Source organism: Phyllopteryx taeniolatus, chromosome 16 (assembly GCF_024500385.1).
Source record: "Phyllopteryx taeniolatus isolate TA_2022b chromosome 16, UOR_Ptae_1.2, whole genome shotgun sequence".
In the NCBI taxonomy this organism is placed as follows: Eukaryota; Metazoa; Chordata; class Actinopteri; order Syngnathiformes; family Syngnathidae; genus Phyllopteryx; species Phyllopteryx taeniolatus.
In genome coordinates, this window is record NC_084517.1 from 7,665,190 (window position 1) to 7,680,689 (window position 15,500).

The 15,500-nt window shown below is 38.3% G+C and overlaps 1 protein-coding gene across 4 annotated transcripts in view; it reads right to left on the reverse strand.

Annotated features, from left to right (window-relative positions):
* Positions 1–7,273: 7,273 nt before the first annotated feature.
* Positions 7,274–15,500, reverse strand: part of LOC133465821 (choline transporter-like protein 2) — a 28,926-nt gene continuing 20,699 nt past the window's right edge. For 2 of the 4 annotated variants that reach the window (XM_061748921.1, XM_061748920.1), the window contains exons 11-22: positions 14,347–14,478; positions 13,620–13,719; positions 13,389–13,481; positions 13,152–13,236; positions 12,714–12,976; positions 12,541–12,635; positions 11,344–11,447; positions 10,070–10,143; positions 9,915–9,985; positions 9,593–9,681; positions 9,366–9,450; positions 7,274–8,885 (exon numbers count right to left, since the gene is read on the reverse strand). In XM_061748921.1, the coding sequence (XP_061604905.1) occupies positions 8,680–8,885; positions 9,366–9,450; positions 9,593–9,681; positions 9,915–9,985; positions 10,070–10,143; positions 11,344–11,447; positions 12,541–12,635; positions 12,714–12,976; positions 13,152–13,236; positions 13,389–13,481; positions 13,620–13,719; positions 14,347–14,478 (1,397 nt within the window). In that variant the 3' untranslated portion in view covers positions 7,274–8,679. The remainder of the gene's footprint in view (positions 8,886–9,365; positions 9,451–9,592; positions 9,682–9,914; positions 9,986–10,069; positions 10,144–11,343; positions 11,448–12,540; positions 12,636–12,713; positions 12,977–13,151; positions 13,237–13,388; positions 13,482–13,619; positions 13,720–14,346; positions 14,479–15,500) is intronic. The other 2 variants (XM_061748922.1, XR_009784762.1) reach the window with 2 other exon arrangements.

Below are 15,500 nucleotides of genomic sequence, written 5' to 3' on the forward strand. Positions count from 1 at the left end.
GTTTTTTCCTCCTTATAAGATCCCAAGATCTTACTCAATTACTCAACCACAGTTGACTTTCCCTATTTCTATTTACGTCTTTTTTTACGTTGCGTTGTCATCCGTGGAGGTTGAAAAAAGTAATAAGCCTATTTTGTTACATTAAGGAGTAGAAGGTACAGCTATTGTTTAGAATGTAAAGAGTAAAAGTAATGTAAAGTACTTCTTAACAGTGAGTTAAGCTAGATCACCTGACATTATTTTATCCATCATATTTCTATAGTGATGGTTGAGCTGGAGCCTGCTATTTCAGCTGACTTCTGGAGAGAGGAGGGGTACACTATGGATTGGTTGCCAGTCAATTTCAAGGCACATATAGACAAACAAACTTTTCACAGTCGCACAATGGCAAAGTTTGAGTTGTCAATTAACCTAACATGCATGCTTTTGGAATGTGGAAGGAAGCCAGAATACCTGAAGAGAACATGCAAACACCACAGTTAAAATAGTGAACATTTTCAAAAATTTTAAATGACGAAATGCATTCCTCTGTTTGGTGTTAAAGATATCACACAAAATCTTTGGTAAAATATACCATCCATCCATTCATTTTCTGAACCGCTTCTCCTCACTAGGGTCGCGTTCGTGCTGGAGCCTATCCCAGCTATCATCGGGCAGGAGGCGGGGTACACCCTGAACTGGTTGCCAGCCAATCGCAAGGCACATACAAACAAACAACCATTCGCACTCACATCCACACCTACGGGCAATTTAGAGTAATCAATTAACCTACCATGCATGTTTTCGGGATGTGGGAGGCACCCAGAGTGCCCGGAGAAAACCCACGCAGGCACAGGGAGAACATGCAAACTCCACACAGGCGGGGCCGGGCATTGAACCCCGGTCCTCAGAACTGTGAGGCAGATGCTCTAACCAGTCGCACACCGTGTCGCTTACGATAAATCATTCCATATTATATTTTGATCCTAATACATTTGCTGATATTTTGGTTTTAAGAAATGCATAAAACATGCCGCCGGTAAAATATACCTTTAAACCTTAATAATACATTTAAAATTACTATGCTTCCAGAGTTCAACACAGGTTATTGATTAAATTTTCAGAGATGGGACTTTGTTGGACCCTGAGTTCTATCAATGTTTCTCCTCCACATTGTTCACTCAGACATGAGACGAACCATACAGACAGGTTTGCAATCCTGCATACCAAACATTGTTTAAACGTAGTTTTTGGAGATTATATGAGTGACAACGATACAACACATGCCATTTAAAGAGGCAGCTCAAAGAGAGCATATTTTATTTAATGTTGGAAACTACTAACAGGTAGGTAACTAAAAGGAGTCACACTCTTAACTTGGCACATCCTAAATGTCTGATGAAGAACATGTTTGCGGACTGTGTTGTTACAGGACTTTCCCATGAAGGCCACCACCAGGGCATTTTCTCTTAGGAAATTAAGTAAATACATGACCTTCAAATGAAAATATCGCTCAATGCTATCTCTCAAAGGCTATTCACACTTTGTGCTCAACTGTAGAGCCCCGTTTTTACAGTATAGTATGTCCTTAACTGTGTGAACCACTGTATTCAGATATGAATAATATCTTGAAACATTAAGACATTTTGTCAGAGAAGGAGAAGGAGTCATTGAGACTCTAACTTGTTTCGACTCGAGTCACTGTTTTGACTTTTCAAAAACTAAATGACTTCAGAGTTGACTTGGACTTGGACTTAAAGAAACAGCTCTTGACTTCCATCCATCCATCCATCCATTTTCTGAGCCGCTTCTCCTCACTAGGGTCGCGGGCGTGCTGGAGCCTATCCCAGCAATCATCGGGCAGGAGGCAGGGTACACCCTGAACTGGTTGCCAGCCAATCGCAGAGCACATACAAACAAACAACCATTCGCACTCATATTCACACCTACGGGCAATTTAGAGTCTCCAATTCATGCATGTTTTTGGGATGTGGGAGGAAACCGGAGTGCCCGGAGAAAACCCACGCAGGCACGGGGAGAACATGCAAACTCCACACAGGCGGGACCGGGGATTGATAAAATATAAAATCAATCAGGCTTTTGGTTTAAAAATGTTAATTTGAATTCAAAACAGTTCCATGGAATAAATATGGTTTTAAAATCAAGTAAATTTCAGTGAGAAACAGTACATGGTATGAATCTGGGTTTAAAATGAATGAATTAATTAATGGCATTATTTTAAGAAAAACTACTAAAATGAACTGTTTTGGTTACCTTTCTGTCGATAGATAGATAGATAGATAGATAGATAGATATAAATAAATAAATAAATAATAATAATATCAATATTTTAGCTTACTGGTCTTCTCTCTTTATGTTGAACAGATACTGCGTTGAGGTGACTTGACTTGAAGTTTATTAGACTTAAGATTTACTGAGACTTGCACGTGTGACTCCATCTCATCTCTGTAAGGCAAGGCAAATTTATTTCTATAGCTCATTTCATACACAAGGTAATTCAATATGCTGTACATGATTAAAAGCATTTTAAAACCATTTACGAAAAACAAAGCAAAGAAAAGTAAAAGACAGTTTAAAATTATTTTAAATCAAGGAGAGTGAAATTTCTAAATACGTACAGTGTAAGAAGGATAATTTCAAAATGGAAAATGCTTAATCATGAGAAAAAAACATTTGTTTTTAACCTGAGCTGTACTCTGTTTCATTTATGGATTCCTGGAATTCAAATCCCTCACAAGATGATGGGTGCAAAAAGGTTACAGTGGTGTCAAGGAATGCAGACAAACAATTCTTTATCAACACATGCACAAAAGGCACAAACTTGTTACAACGTATTTGCATTCATATATCTCTGTGCAGAATTATGTATGTTAGGGGCTCCCATAAAGGCTGCCTAAAAATGTTTGCTGCAGTTCCAAAGTGTATTTAAGAATGGCAGTATATAATATGAAGGTTAAAAAAAAAAAATCATTCAAACTAGCAGTGACATTGCCTTTATAATTAAACTCATCATATACACTAATGGAAGGAAATTCAAACATTATTAGGATATTGTCCGTATAATTTTGAAATTGTATAAAGTATTTGAAAAACACCTAAAATCTGTGATGTTATGCTCAGACGACAGGTGGATGGAAATGCAGATACTGTGGTGATCTAATGTGGTCATGTGAGTGCAAACAAGAAAAACAACATTCTCAATAATACATCAGTAAAATGTGTTCCTCCAGTCCACCTACCTGTATGTTCACCATTGAATTTGAAATACTTTCCCTGTAATTTATGGCACTTTCATTCAAACTGAGGTATTGTTAGGTGTTAGCCAGCACTCAAAATGTTAGCCAGCACTCAAAATAGAAATCTCATTGCCTTCATTATTAACCTTTGATATTTAAATATTTGACATAGATACATATTCACCCAGATATTATCGAAGTGCTGTTTATCATCCTTTGGGTTGCCAGGAACACGGTGGCTCGTATCAAGTGCATACCAGCCACTTGTAAGGGCTCCACTCAGGCTGCTCAGGTGTTCTCCATGGAGATTGGAATGAAAGCCACCCTTCACTGACCAACAGGCTTTGTTAAATACTTAAGACCGATGACGCACAATTGCTGTGAAAACAACCTTTTGTGATCTGACTCCTGAATTATCAGTAAGAGTGCAAACAAAACCAAATGAAGTCACATATCCTGTAGCACACATGAGGCTTATGAGACACTTGTACCACTGAATGGGGTGAGCGCTGCGCTAGTCCTGTGTTACAGCAATTAATTCCAAAGCATATATTGTGCAGTAGAAATGCAATACAGTGTAGAGGCTGCAAAGATTTGGTAGTTGCAAAACAACCCTTACGTTTGTCCTTTAACCCTCGATAGCGTTCTCATTGAGGTACCTGAAAAATACCAATGTTGGAATACATTCCAAGATTTTATACATAACTTTTTAAACAATTCAATTACATTGAACCCCCTATTAGCAGTTCACTATTCACATATTCACATTTCTTTCCATGTAACCTATCCCCAGCTATTTGCTGAAAAAAAGGTTGTGGTTCATGTGCGCCTTCTTAAATGCCCTAAAACGACACAAGTTGGCGCCAAAGCCCATTCTAAAGGGAGAGTAGTAGATTGTCAACAAGGAACTATGTTGAAGTGATACATCTTCATTGAGCGACAAGCTTTGTACGTTGGGGAGGAGCCAGGTTTAGCCGGGGTTATTAGCCGAATAAGTTATAAGTGATTCTCACATGTGCATGTACATGTGCACTTGGGATGCTTTAAAAAAAAAAAAAAAAAATAATAATAATCTAACAATCTGTAAGCCATTTATTTTTAAGGGTAATATTTTAAGATGTTTAAAAAATATTTTAAACTATTTTGGGATCTTTGTAGTATATTGATGGTTTAAATATTGGTTAATACAGGTAATCATAAACATTTTAGGGGTGGCATAAATTGCAGTTTTTCGCTATTCTCGGCAGGGCTCGGTCCCTATCCCTTGCAAATAGAGAAGATTACTGTGTTAAAATGTATTTCATATCTTATACATTTCTTTCATTAGACTGCACTGTAATTTTTGCTTTACAATATATGTAAATATCTACCTGGAAATTTACAGTACATGCCATTGGTAATAGGGATGGGAATAATAGATAACTTATTATTTGATTGGTTACCATTTTGTCAGTTAGGGGTATTTTAATCATTCTTGTCTGTCCACAAGGTGTAAGAATTCGTATGACAACAACCAGCCAGGTGCATAATTGATTTTGTTTATTCAGGGCGTCCTCAGTTTACAACAGAGTCCCATTCCTACGGTGGTGACATAGTATGTTGAATTTATACGCAAGTCAGAATGAGCAATAGCTTATCTGTAACCTCGGCAAACGTAGTGGTAAAGTTAATATTACAGTAAATAGTTGTATGAAAAACACTTCTAGGCCATACATACATGTAAATGAAAAACAGTTACGTCGGTAACTGAGCATGCGTTCTTGTGCCATGTCACCATGTTTTCTTACAGTTGCCAAACAAGTTCATTGCGGGCTGTCGATAACCTTGAAACCTTGTATGGTGGGAACGTCATAAGCTGAGGACTCCCTGCAATTAATTTATAACTAATTTGCTGCCGTAGAAAGGAAAGGCAAACAAATGTCTGTAGATTCTCAAGTCATCAACCAGGAAAAGCAAACAAAGTTCAAAAGTCAATACTTGTATCACTGGGAATTTTATACCTTGATTGCAGGCGTTTTCAGCTGCTGTACTAACTGTCCGCAATCACATCTGAACCCTGAGCATGCTGATATGCTCATATTTCTAAACAATGACAATATGGAGTTTTTTGTTTGTTTGTTTGTTTTAAACAAAAAGTTTTTGTTATATATGTTAAAACGCTGGGAGTGTTGATTTGGACAGTGACAGGAGTGGGCGGGGGTGGGAAGTGAGTGAGGCTACATTCAAACCTTGCTAGCAGTTTGAAAACTGCATAAATCACCTTTAAATGCAAAGATTTTTAGCTCTAAGACCCAGAGGGCACCATTGTTTTAAATAAAAGATTCCCTGTTTTGTTTATAGGCAGATCATTTTTATTTGTTGAGGGCATTGTTGTATTATATTAATATTGGAGAAATTCTGAAACAGCTGCCATTATTTTGACATTTGATTGAAACTGCAGTTTGTTTAACTTGGACAATGTTTTGTGAAAGTTTTATGCATTTCTAAAACCAAAATATCAGCAATTGCATTAGGATCAAACTATAATATGGAATGATTTATCGTAAGCGACACGGTGTACGACTGGTTAGAGCGTCTGCCTCACAGTTCTGAGGACCAGGGTTCAATCCCCGGCCCCGCCTGTGTGGAGTTTGCATGTTCTCCCCGTCCCTGCGTGGGTTTTCTCCGGGCACTCCGGTTTCCTCCCACATCCCAAAAACATTGCATGCTAGGTTAATTGACAACTCTAAACTGCCCGTAAGTGTCAATGTGAGTGCGAATGGTTGTTTGTTAATGTGTGCCCTGCGATTGGCTGGCAACCAGTTCAGGGTGTACCCCGCCTCCTGCCCGATGATAGCTGGGATAGGCTCCAGCACACCCGCGACCCTAGTGAGGAGAAGCGGCTCAGAAAATGGATGGATGATTTACCGTAATTTCTCATGTATAATGCGCACCCCCCCCATTGCCTAAAGTCAATAGTGCACATTATACATAGGTATAAGGGAAAATGGAAACAACGTTCACATTTTATAAATTTATGCCGCCATCTAGTGGTTATGAAAAAGCTGTACACGTTCATTCTAAAATGCCACCGCCACCTTGTGGTTTTAGAAAAAAAGTGTAGCCTACACTTTCCTTACAATATGACCGGGGGTTCATATGACTGCATATATGGAAAGTTGTGCTCATAAGTTTACATACCCTGGAAAAATTTGTAAAATAGTCTTTTTTTAAATATGACTGACTGAACAACAACCATCATTAATTTCTTTATTGTTATGTTTTGTTTAATGATAATGCTTTTATGAAATGCTTGACAGTTTAATTTGAATCCCATTAAAATAAAATTAAATGTTTCTCGCCTTGTCCTTCATGTTTTCTCTAAAGAATTGTACCCATCTCAGAAATTCTGCCTCAGTAATCAAACATGAGCACAACTGTGTGTTTTCTAATTTAATCAATAAAAGTAGGGCTGTTAATTTCAAAATAAGAGCAAGTAAATTAAAAAAAGGATTATGTGTAAAAATAAAGTGCTAACTTCAGAATAATTCTTTAAAAGAAACTAACAAAATACAGATACGTCATGTTTTGATCATATGGGTAGAAGCAAATTCATGCATTGTAAAAATGCATTATACAAAGAAGGGATTTCCAGAAGTTTGAGGTCAACTTTGGGGGTGTGTATTATACATGGGTGTGCATTATACACGAGAAATTACGGTAACTGTTGACTAAAAGTTAACTTTTATCCTCCTTTGTGCCATAATGATTAAGGCTCAGATGTATGCTGTCTTGTGTGCTTGCCAAATTGGCTGTATACCAATGGTTTAGCATGATTACATCCCAATTTATCAACAGTGTCTCCTGTAGAATACAACTGGTCTCTGATGCGGGGATTGTGGTTTATAGAACTATAAACACAGGTGTATTGGCACAGAAAGTAGCCATAAGTATTTTGGTTTTGGGAAATGATGTGGTTTATCAGTAGGCTTTCAATTGGTACAACAATCCCATTTTGTAAGCCTTCTCAAAGACAATGATTACTAAAGAGATTAAAATGAATGTACAAAACTATTTTACTTTTATTTCAAAAACATTTACAGTTCACTCCATACACAATGTCAAAAAAATGACCTTAAAAGCAGTCATAATAAAAAAAAATAATAATAAAAAAAAAATCACTAAAAGCAGTACAAAATAACTTTCAGCATTAGATATGACATGCAGTGCATATACAGCCTCACATTGGCCGTACAATGGCTTTGGTGTAACAAAAAAAAAAAAAAAAGTCATGCAAGATTATACATTTTCGAAGAAAAAAAATAAAGGAAAAAAATAAAGGAAAAAACTAAAGACCAAACTAATACAGCTTGCTTTGAAGCGCAACTTCATGTACTTATCAAGTATGGAAAAATATACATGTGCTGGTTAAGAGGGGGTGGGGGATAAAAAAAAAAAAAAAAAAAATAAAAAGAAAACAGCTCATAATATGGATGTTTACCGCACTGCAAATATACATTAAGTTTAGGCATTTTTAAATCCAAAAAGCTCTATTATATAAATAAATATTTGAGTTATATATGGTAAGTCTCTGAATTTCTTTAATGTAAACCCTCTTTCAGAGTAATCACAAAAACAAAATACACTGTGGTTATCACCTGAGGGTTCTGAAAAGCATCAGGATCTTTCTTGTGCTCTTTGATCGATTTTAGTTACCAATTGCTGCTGGAGGACACGCTCTACTGAGCTGGTGCATTCTTGTTCTTCTTGTTCAGGACTTTGCGGAGGCTCTCAGGCATGAAGTATGGCCTCTCTGGACTGCCATCATTCCTCTCAAGATCCTCCACTGAAGACAGACAAAAACTGATGTTCACTGATATTATTAGAACCATCGCTTTATTTGAGCAAATCAAATGGGACACAGAGTCTCAGTCTACTTCAAAATACGTTTGATTTTAGAATCTTGTTGCTATTATTTCTGCTTTATTATATCAAGTACATTGGCAAACATGTTAAAAGTTATAAGGTGTTGTCATCCAACTTTTTAGATTCACAGTAAAAACTGAAATGCCGACAGTACAAGACAAGCTTCTAGAAGGTCATCGTTTCTTAGTACAGATCAAATATTTTAGAGCTTATAATTGTCCATTCTAAACCTTCAGATTCAAAGATTCTATGAGTAAATTAGGCACATAAGTGGTTTCAAATGGCTACTGGCCAGCAGCATGAATACATTACAACCAATCACATTTCCAAAAGCTTTTCAAACACTGAACACTCCAGGAAAATGGAGACATTCCACACACGTAATTTGGAGATGTGTCTTGAGTACCAGTATTCAGCCCTCTTAAGATGAGCTTGATTTTCAATAAACTTCCCCGTTTTGGATACTTGCCACCTGTGAGCATGCTTGTGGGACATGAGGCTCAAAAAGAGATCCATCTTCTTAGTTTCAAAGAAAAATCTATGCATCTTTAACAACAGAACTCCTGACTACTAAAGATGTGTCCTCCTCCTTAGTCTGCTGTTGCTGCCCACTGATTTCTTCATCCTGTAGCTGAGCAGAAGATGGTGGACCCTCCGCCTTGTTCTCCCAGAGAATCTCACGGAGAGTAGTGGACATGTAATAAGGCCTTGCAGCTGAACCATCATTACGCTCCAGGTCTTCACCTTCATTTGTGTGTTTGTGTATAAATGTGTGTGTGTTAATGAATGGATGAGACATTTAGTTATGAAGTAAAAGTGAGAAGAAAGGAGGTAAAATTGGCAGGAAGGAAAGAAGTGGGAAGTGCATTGAGGGACGTGAGGGGAAGGAGAGAAGAGACAAAAAAGAGAGCGTCAAAAAGCAGGCAAGCAAGCAAGCAAAAAGTTCCCACAATCACTTCTTGTTCAGAAAAATACATTTTGAAGACTTAGTAAGTATTATGGTAGTTTCATTAATTACTTTCTTGTTAAGACACCCTTTTTCATGCAGACACAGCCCAACACCAAAAGCAAAGCAATGAATCGAGGAAGAAGTTCCGGTCAATTCCTGCATGACTCAAAAACATTTTTTTCCTGTTCAACATGGTTGCAAATTTTGTTCTTTTTATGTAGTGTTTCATGCAGTGCATGATTGTTGAACGTGACCAGTGAGAAGGTTCTACTCACAGAAGCAGAGGAAAAGTGTGTCTACACACATAGCGTACACACTGAAGAATCCATGGGCGATGAGATAGGAGCCAACCACCACAGTCTAGTGAGGACACAAGCATCATTTAAAAACATGAAATATACCCACTGTACATAACTATACTAATATTTTGAGAAAGCACCCACATCATAATTGATTGCAGATTGTGTAATGCTCAATTGTATTTCTAAAGTAAATGACTCACCAGGATGGGTACCCAGTAGTAGTGGAGATGAGGGGCGGTGTCTTCAAAAGCCTTCACTCTCCCAGAGAAGAAGAAAAAAGCAAAGACCCCTGCGGAGGGAGAAACAAACAAGTTCAACAGTCCAACTAACAATGGTGTGATTGTCTTATCCAGCATCGGGTCCTTTCATCAAGATCAAGGAGTACAAATTATGTGATGAATAACTAAAAATTACATAATCCACATGTATTTGCACAGGCATCACATTGTGGTTTGAAAGCATAAAGGCCTTAGGGAAATATTTTTTAATCAAGCGTGAAGAACACAGACGACAAACACTTACCCACAAGTCCAACAATGAGCAGTTTTCCCAAAAACAAGAGGAAATCTGTCACTTTGTCCAACACAGCCACCCTATGCCACAGCCACAAGTATTTTTTTGGTAGATAATTTCACAATACATTAAACTTGATTTACAATAGAAAACAAAGTATCAACCTGATCATATTCCTCATGAGCAGGAAGAAGGCATCTCGGGCAGAAGTGCAGAAGTTTTTGCCATATATCGCCACCTAGAGGCCAAATGTGGAGAAAACGCGTCCGATTAGAAAGCAATAATATACCAGGGGTCAGGCCAGGGGTGGGCAAACTTTTTGGCTCAGGGGCCACATTGACAGGCCGACCAAGCCAGGACCAGATGCTTTCATATAAAAAACAATTAAACACACATAAAATAAAATAAAAAGGAAAAAAGGCATTGTCTTAATACTTAAGATTTACTTTTAATGGGAACCGTGTTGATTTATTTTTATCACCTTTTTTTGCCAGTGCATCAAAGTCTCGCGTTAGTTTTGTTGTGTCAATTCTCAGAACACATCTGAGGTGTTCACTCAGCTGGGATCTGTAAGATGTTTTGTTGGTGTTCATCACACTAAAAGTCTGTTCACACACACATGTAGAGCCAAACGCCACAAGCATCCTCTGTGCCATCTTCTGGATTTTTGGAAATTTGTCTCCGCTTAATGAAGCATAAAACATCCAGTTTGAGAGTTCTCTTCTCTTTTAAGACAGTATCACATTGGAGATCAATCAGTTCCATCTGCAGCTCCCGTGGCGCTGTTTCAGGGTCTTGTGTGACTGAATCTTGAATGGCAGTTTGTCAGATAAAGGTGTTTTGCTGAGCCTGCAAACTTGATTTTAATCCCTGAGCCGTTGCCATCAGTTCCTGCATTGATTAACTGTTAGCATAATCAGCATGCTTGGTAGAAAAGTGACGGCTGATGTTATATTCCTCTAAAACCACAATAGTTTCTTAAATTAGACATACACCCCTTACACCGGACTTCAGTGAAAAAGTATTTAGTAATCCATTCTATATTAAACCTTCGGCACTCACTGTCGACTTTTCTTTTCTTTGGCCCACTCATGGTAGAAGAAGGGTTCAGAGCAGTAGCAGAGTAAAAACAGAACAGCCAAAGTCAAGCCAATGTACCACTGGGCATTACAGCACAACCTGGTGGAACCACTGGGCATTACAGCACAACCTGGTGGAACCACTGGGCATTACAGCACAACCTGGTGGAACCACTGGGCATTACAGCACAACCTGGTGGAAACACTGGGCATTACAGGACACGGTCAAATGATTTTGATATGATTTGGGCAATTCTATACCAATCTTTGGCGGGCCGGATTGAAATGATCAATGGGCCGGATGTGGGCCGCAGTTTACCCACCCCGGGGTTAGGCCACTGTTAATTCAGACAACTCACCATAATGTAGGCGTTTCTGTTTATGAACTTGATGCATTTCTCCAGGCACCAAAAGCAGCACTTGAGACAGCACATGAGGAACCTGGTACACTTATTATGGGCTCCTGGAAGGGAAATGATGTGTAAGGGTCAAAAAAAAAAAAAAACCTCAAGATGTGCGATTAACATTGTAAATGCTTGCTTTCATTTATCATTCTTTATCTTTTTTTTTTTACCTTTTTGAGCAGCAATCTACAGTATTGTGAAAAGGTATTGCTTTGCTGTTTTAATGACCAGTTTCAAAGCAGTGACTTTTACACAGTAAAAGGAGGAATTAATCCAAAATGACTATTACTTTCACTCATTCATATTCAAGATGGAAATGGCACCAAAAAAACATAACTTTATAGCAGTGATGGATTCATTTAAAAATATATTTTTATTCTTTTTTTACAATTTGACAGAGGTCCATGTAAAAAAATATTCATACTCTTTATTAATACAGGCATATCCTATGTTTTAAAGTTATGATTCTCATTCTTTCTGAGTCTAGACTATGCTAGAAGTTATCAAAATCCTTTAGAATGGTGCATTTAAGGATATCCATCCATTTTCTGTACCGTTTTATCCTCACAAGGGTCGCGGATGTGCTGGAGCCTATCCCAGCTATCTTCGGGCGAGAGGCGAGGTACACCCTGAACTGGTTCCCAGCCAATCGCAGGGTACAGAGAAACAAACAAACCATTTGTGCACACATTCACACCTAAGGGCAATTTAAAGTCCTCAATCAACCTAGCATGCATGTTTTTGGGATGTGGGAGGAAACTGGAGTGCCTGGAAAAAAATCCACGCAGGCACGGGGAGAACATGCAAATTCCACACAGGCGGGGGTATGAATATTTTAATATGTAAACAACAATGAAAATGTTACTAATATGTTATTATAATACTGAATATCTAACACTGGCAGCATATGGGGGAGGGGTGAAGCACCTCTGACTAATGGTACATTCGCACTGGGCGTGACGTGATTACATAAAGTCAATGAAACAGCGCGAGTTGGTGCAAAATGGCACCAGGGGACGCGAAAGATGCGTTTGAATCGGGCAAACAAGCGAAACACTGTATATTGAACTACTCACACGAAGTGACTACATAGAGTCATTGCAAACACGAAAGTAGGCACGATGTTTCACGAGGCGGCGCGAAGTGACTGACCTTTAAGTTTATGGTCCAGATACTCCAGGAGAACTCTTATGATCTGGATGATTGAAAGGATCAGGGAGCCAAATGCCAGAGTTCCTGTGTGATACCTAAAACAATACAAGTTATTAAAGCTACAGATGGTATGCTGTATGTCAAATGACAGGAGATCCACAATAAAAACACACCTGAGAGATCTCCCGAGTGAAGAAAACAAAGGAAATGAAGGCATGTCGTCTGGCTTGACAAAAGCCCAGTAGTAGGAGGCAAAGGCCCCAGCCAATGTCATCTGCCCCAGCGCTGTGACAAAGTTGGCACACCAAAAGAAAAGAAAGACGTTGTAGAACTGCAAGCCAATCAGGTATTTGTGGTAAACAGTCTCTCCCCCGTAGAAGGCAAAAAGGCACTCCGAGTCAGGGCAATCCGCTTTCATGGTTGTGGTTGTATAGTTCTGTGCACAGATAGGTCAAATCGAACATATTTGGATTAATAGACCCACGTAAGATTGAGACATGCTGAACCAATAAATTACAAATAATAATTAAGAAAAGCACTCCTAAAGGTTAGTAACCAAAAAGATATGCTTGGAAGCTTCATTATAAAGTTCACAAAAAGAGACAACTCACAGCTGGATCGCATGTTTTCCTTGAGTGCTCGCATGCTGTCTCGTTGAATACTTTGTAGATAGGTTCATTTGAAGTAGACAGGAAACTGAAAAGTTATGTCAAGGACAACAATTATGAAGAGGATAATTGCTGCAGATAACCCTCAGTTCTTTTCAGGGTCAGATCAAAGAAGCAAAACTTCCTAATTTTTGAATGCAACCACTCCAGTCCAAAGTTTAGGTGTGACAAAAAGGATACACAGCAGTGGTGGCCCAGTAGGCGATGACTATAGCCAGGAGGAGAAAAGTGAACAGTGGGTAGAGAAGGGAACACATCACATATCCAATTGCCCTGTGAACACAACATCATCACTTCTTCACACTGAGCCAATATTAAATTGTTTACCAAATCCTGGGCAGCTAAAAGTTTTGACATTTTTTCCCCCTCCAAGACTTCCTTCGTCAGCCAAGTTCAAAAGTGATCTCTTACTTGCTGGCTTCTTTGATGAGTGCAATGGCAATTAGAATCCTTTTTCTGAGGAAGATGAGTAACAGGATGATGATAACCTCTACTATGGCGAGAATGATCACTAAAAGGAAGAAGAGCAGCAGTGAGAAACAGCAGGATTAGAAGAAATCTATAGCCACATTTTTACTGCACAGTAGATTTCAGCTCACCAAGGTACAACTTGGAATGCTAAACAACTGATATAGATCACATAGTAACTGGGTAGGTAATAGTGTGACAGTGTCAAATGAGGAAAATAGCACGGCCGACTAGCAACAAGGAAGGACGTCCAGCATTTTGCATTTCTTATTTTCATCTCAGGATGTGGGTGTGGAGTCTTGACAAGCACTGTTTGCTATAAAAGGATTGCTCTTCCTATTCCAATCCTATGGTTGCATAGAATGGAGGCTTCTCTGTCAAAACGTCAATTGACGGCAGTGTCAACACCACAGCAATGAAAATGCATAACAGATAGACACAATGTATTATAGACAAACTATAATGATTGAGGATGCTATTGACTAGTTTCTAAATTTGAGGACCTTCGTCCGTACAAACAACGTACAGGTCTATACTCTATATGCAGAATAATGAAAATGAAAGCTTTAAGGAAAGCAAACTGTACTTCTCTATGGAAACCGTGCCGACTGAAAGTGGATGAATACAAGCCGTTTCCTCCATTTGTACAGTACGCTTATGTTTAACTTACTGAAGGCCAGCCAGGTCTGTCTGATCTGAAGGTAGACTGCAAAGTCTGTCTGAAAGCCTAAATCCTGCAGGGTCACATCAGCACCAGGCGTTCCCTTCAGGGCAGCGTACTCCATGTAGCAGTGGAAGATACCTACGTAAAGAGTTTTAAAAAAAGATGTCTTTTCCATTGTAAAACAAGCGCCTGTGTGGTATTACGGTATGCATTTTAATTTTGAGACACTTATAGGGGTTGGGCTGTGGGATTTATTTATTTTTTTATGTGTAAAGCAAGACTGCAGAATGAGGAAATTCATTTTGAAAACATGTATCCATGTCTTAACTCTCTACACTCACCAGCCACAACATAGCCACAACTTGGACAATCTAATGTAATTCTAAGGTAAGAGCTGCATCAACCGTCTCTTTAATTTTAACAATGTTTATTACATATATTTTTCAGGGATATAGAACTAAATCATACTGCTGTTTCTAATACTTTAGTTACCTCATTTAGCGATAACACAAATTTTTCTGACAGCGATGCTCAGAACTGAATGTTTGATGCAGCTCTTGTATTGGTTATTACATTGTGTAGCTGTAATTAATAAAAATGCCCGTTGTGTGAAAAGAAGGCATAAAAAGATATGAGGGAATAAATAGTTAGTTTTTCGAAACCATGTTCACTGTTCATTATTCAACAAAATAGTGAAATACTAAATAAAATTGTCAAAAGAAGCAAAAACATACTCAGTTTTGCCGAAAATGTTCCATTGCAGATGACATACAAAATAATGGTTAATATGCAGACATATAAAGATGAAAAAGTTGTGCAAAAAGAATGAAACTCATTCTTGCACTACTGAGATACAATGGATATAAGTCTTCACACCCCTCTTCAAATCCCAGGTTTTTGTAATATAAAAAAAATTAGCCCAAGGTAAATTTCAAGTTTTTCCACCATAAATATGACCTATAACCTGTATAATTCATTTGGGGGCAGGGGAGATTGAAGTAATTTGAAGTAGATTGAAGTAAATGGGAATGGGGACGGAGTTGTTTGCTGACAAAGCATTGTGGATTGATAGTTGAGTTGCTTATTAGTTTACATGAGATTTGAGCTGCCAGTGTGTGTGGTGCAAAAGAAAACATCCATCCATTCATTTTCTGAGCTGC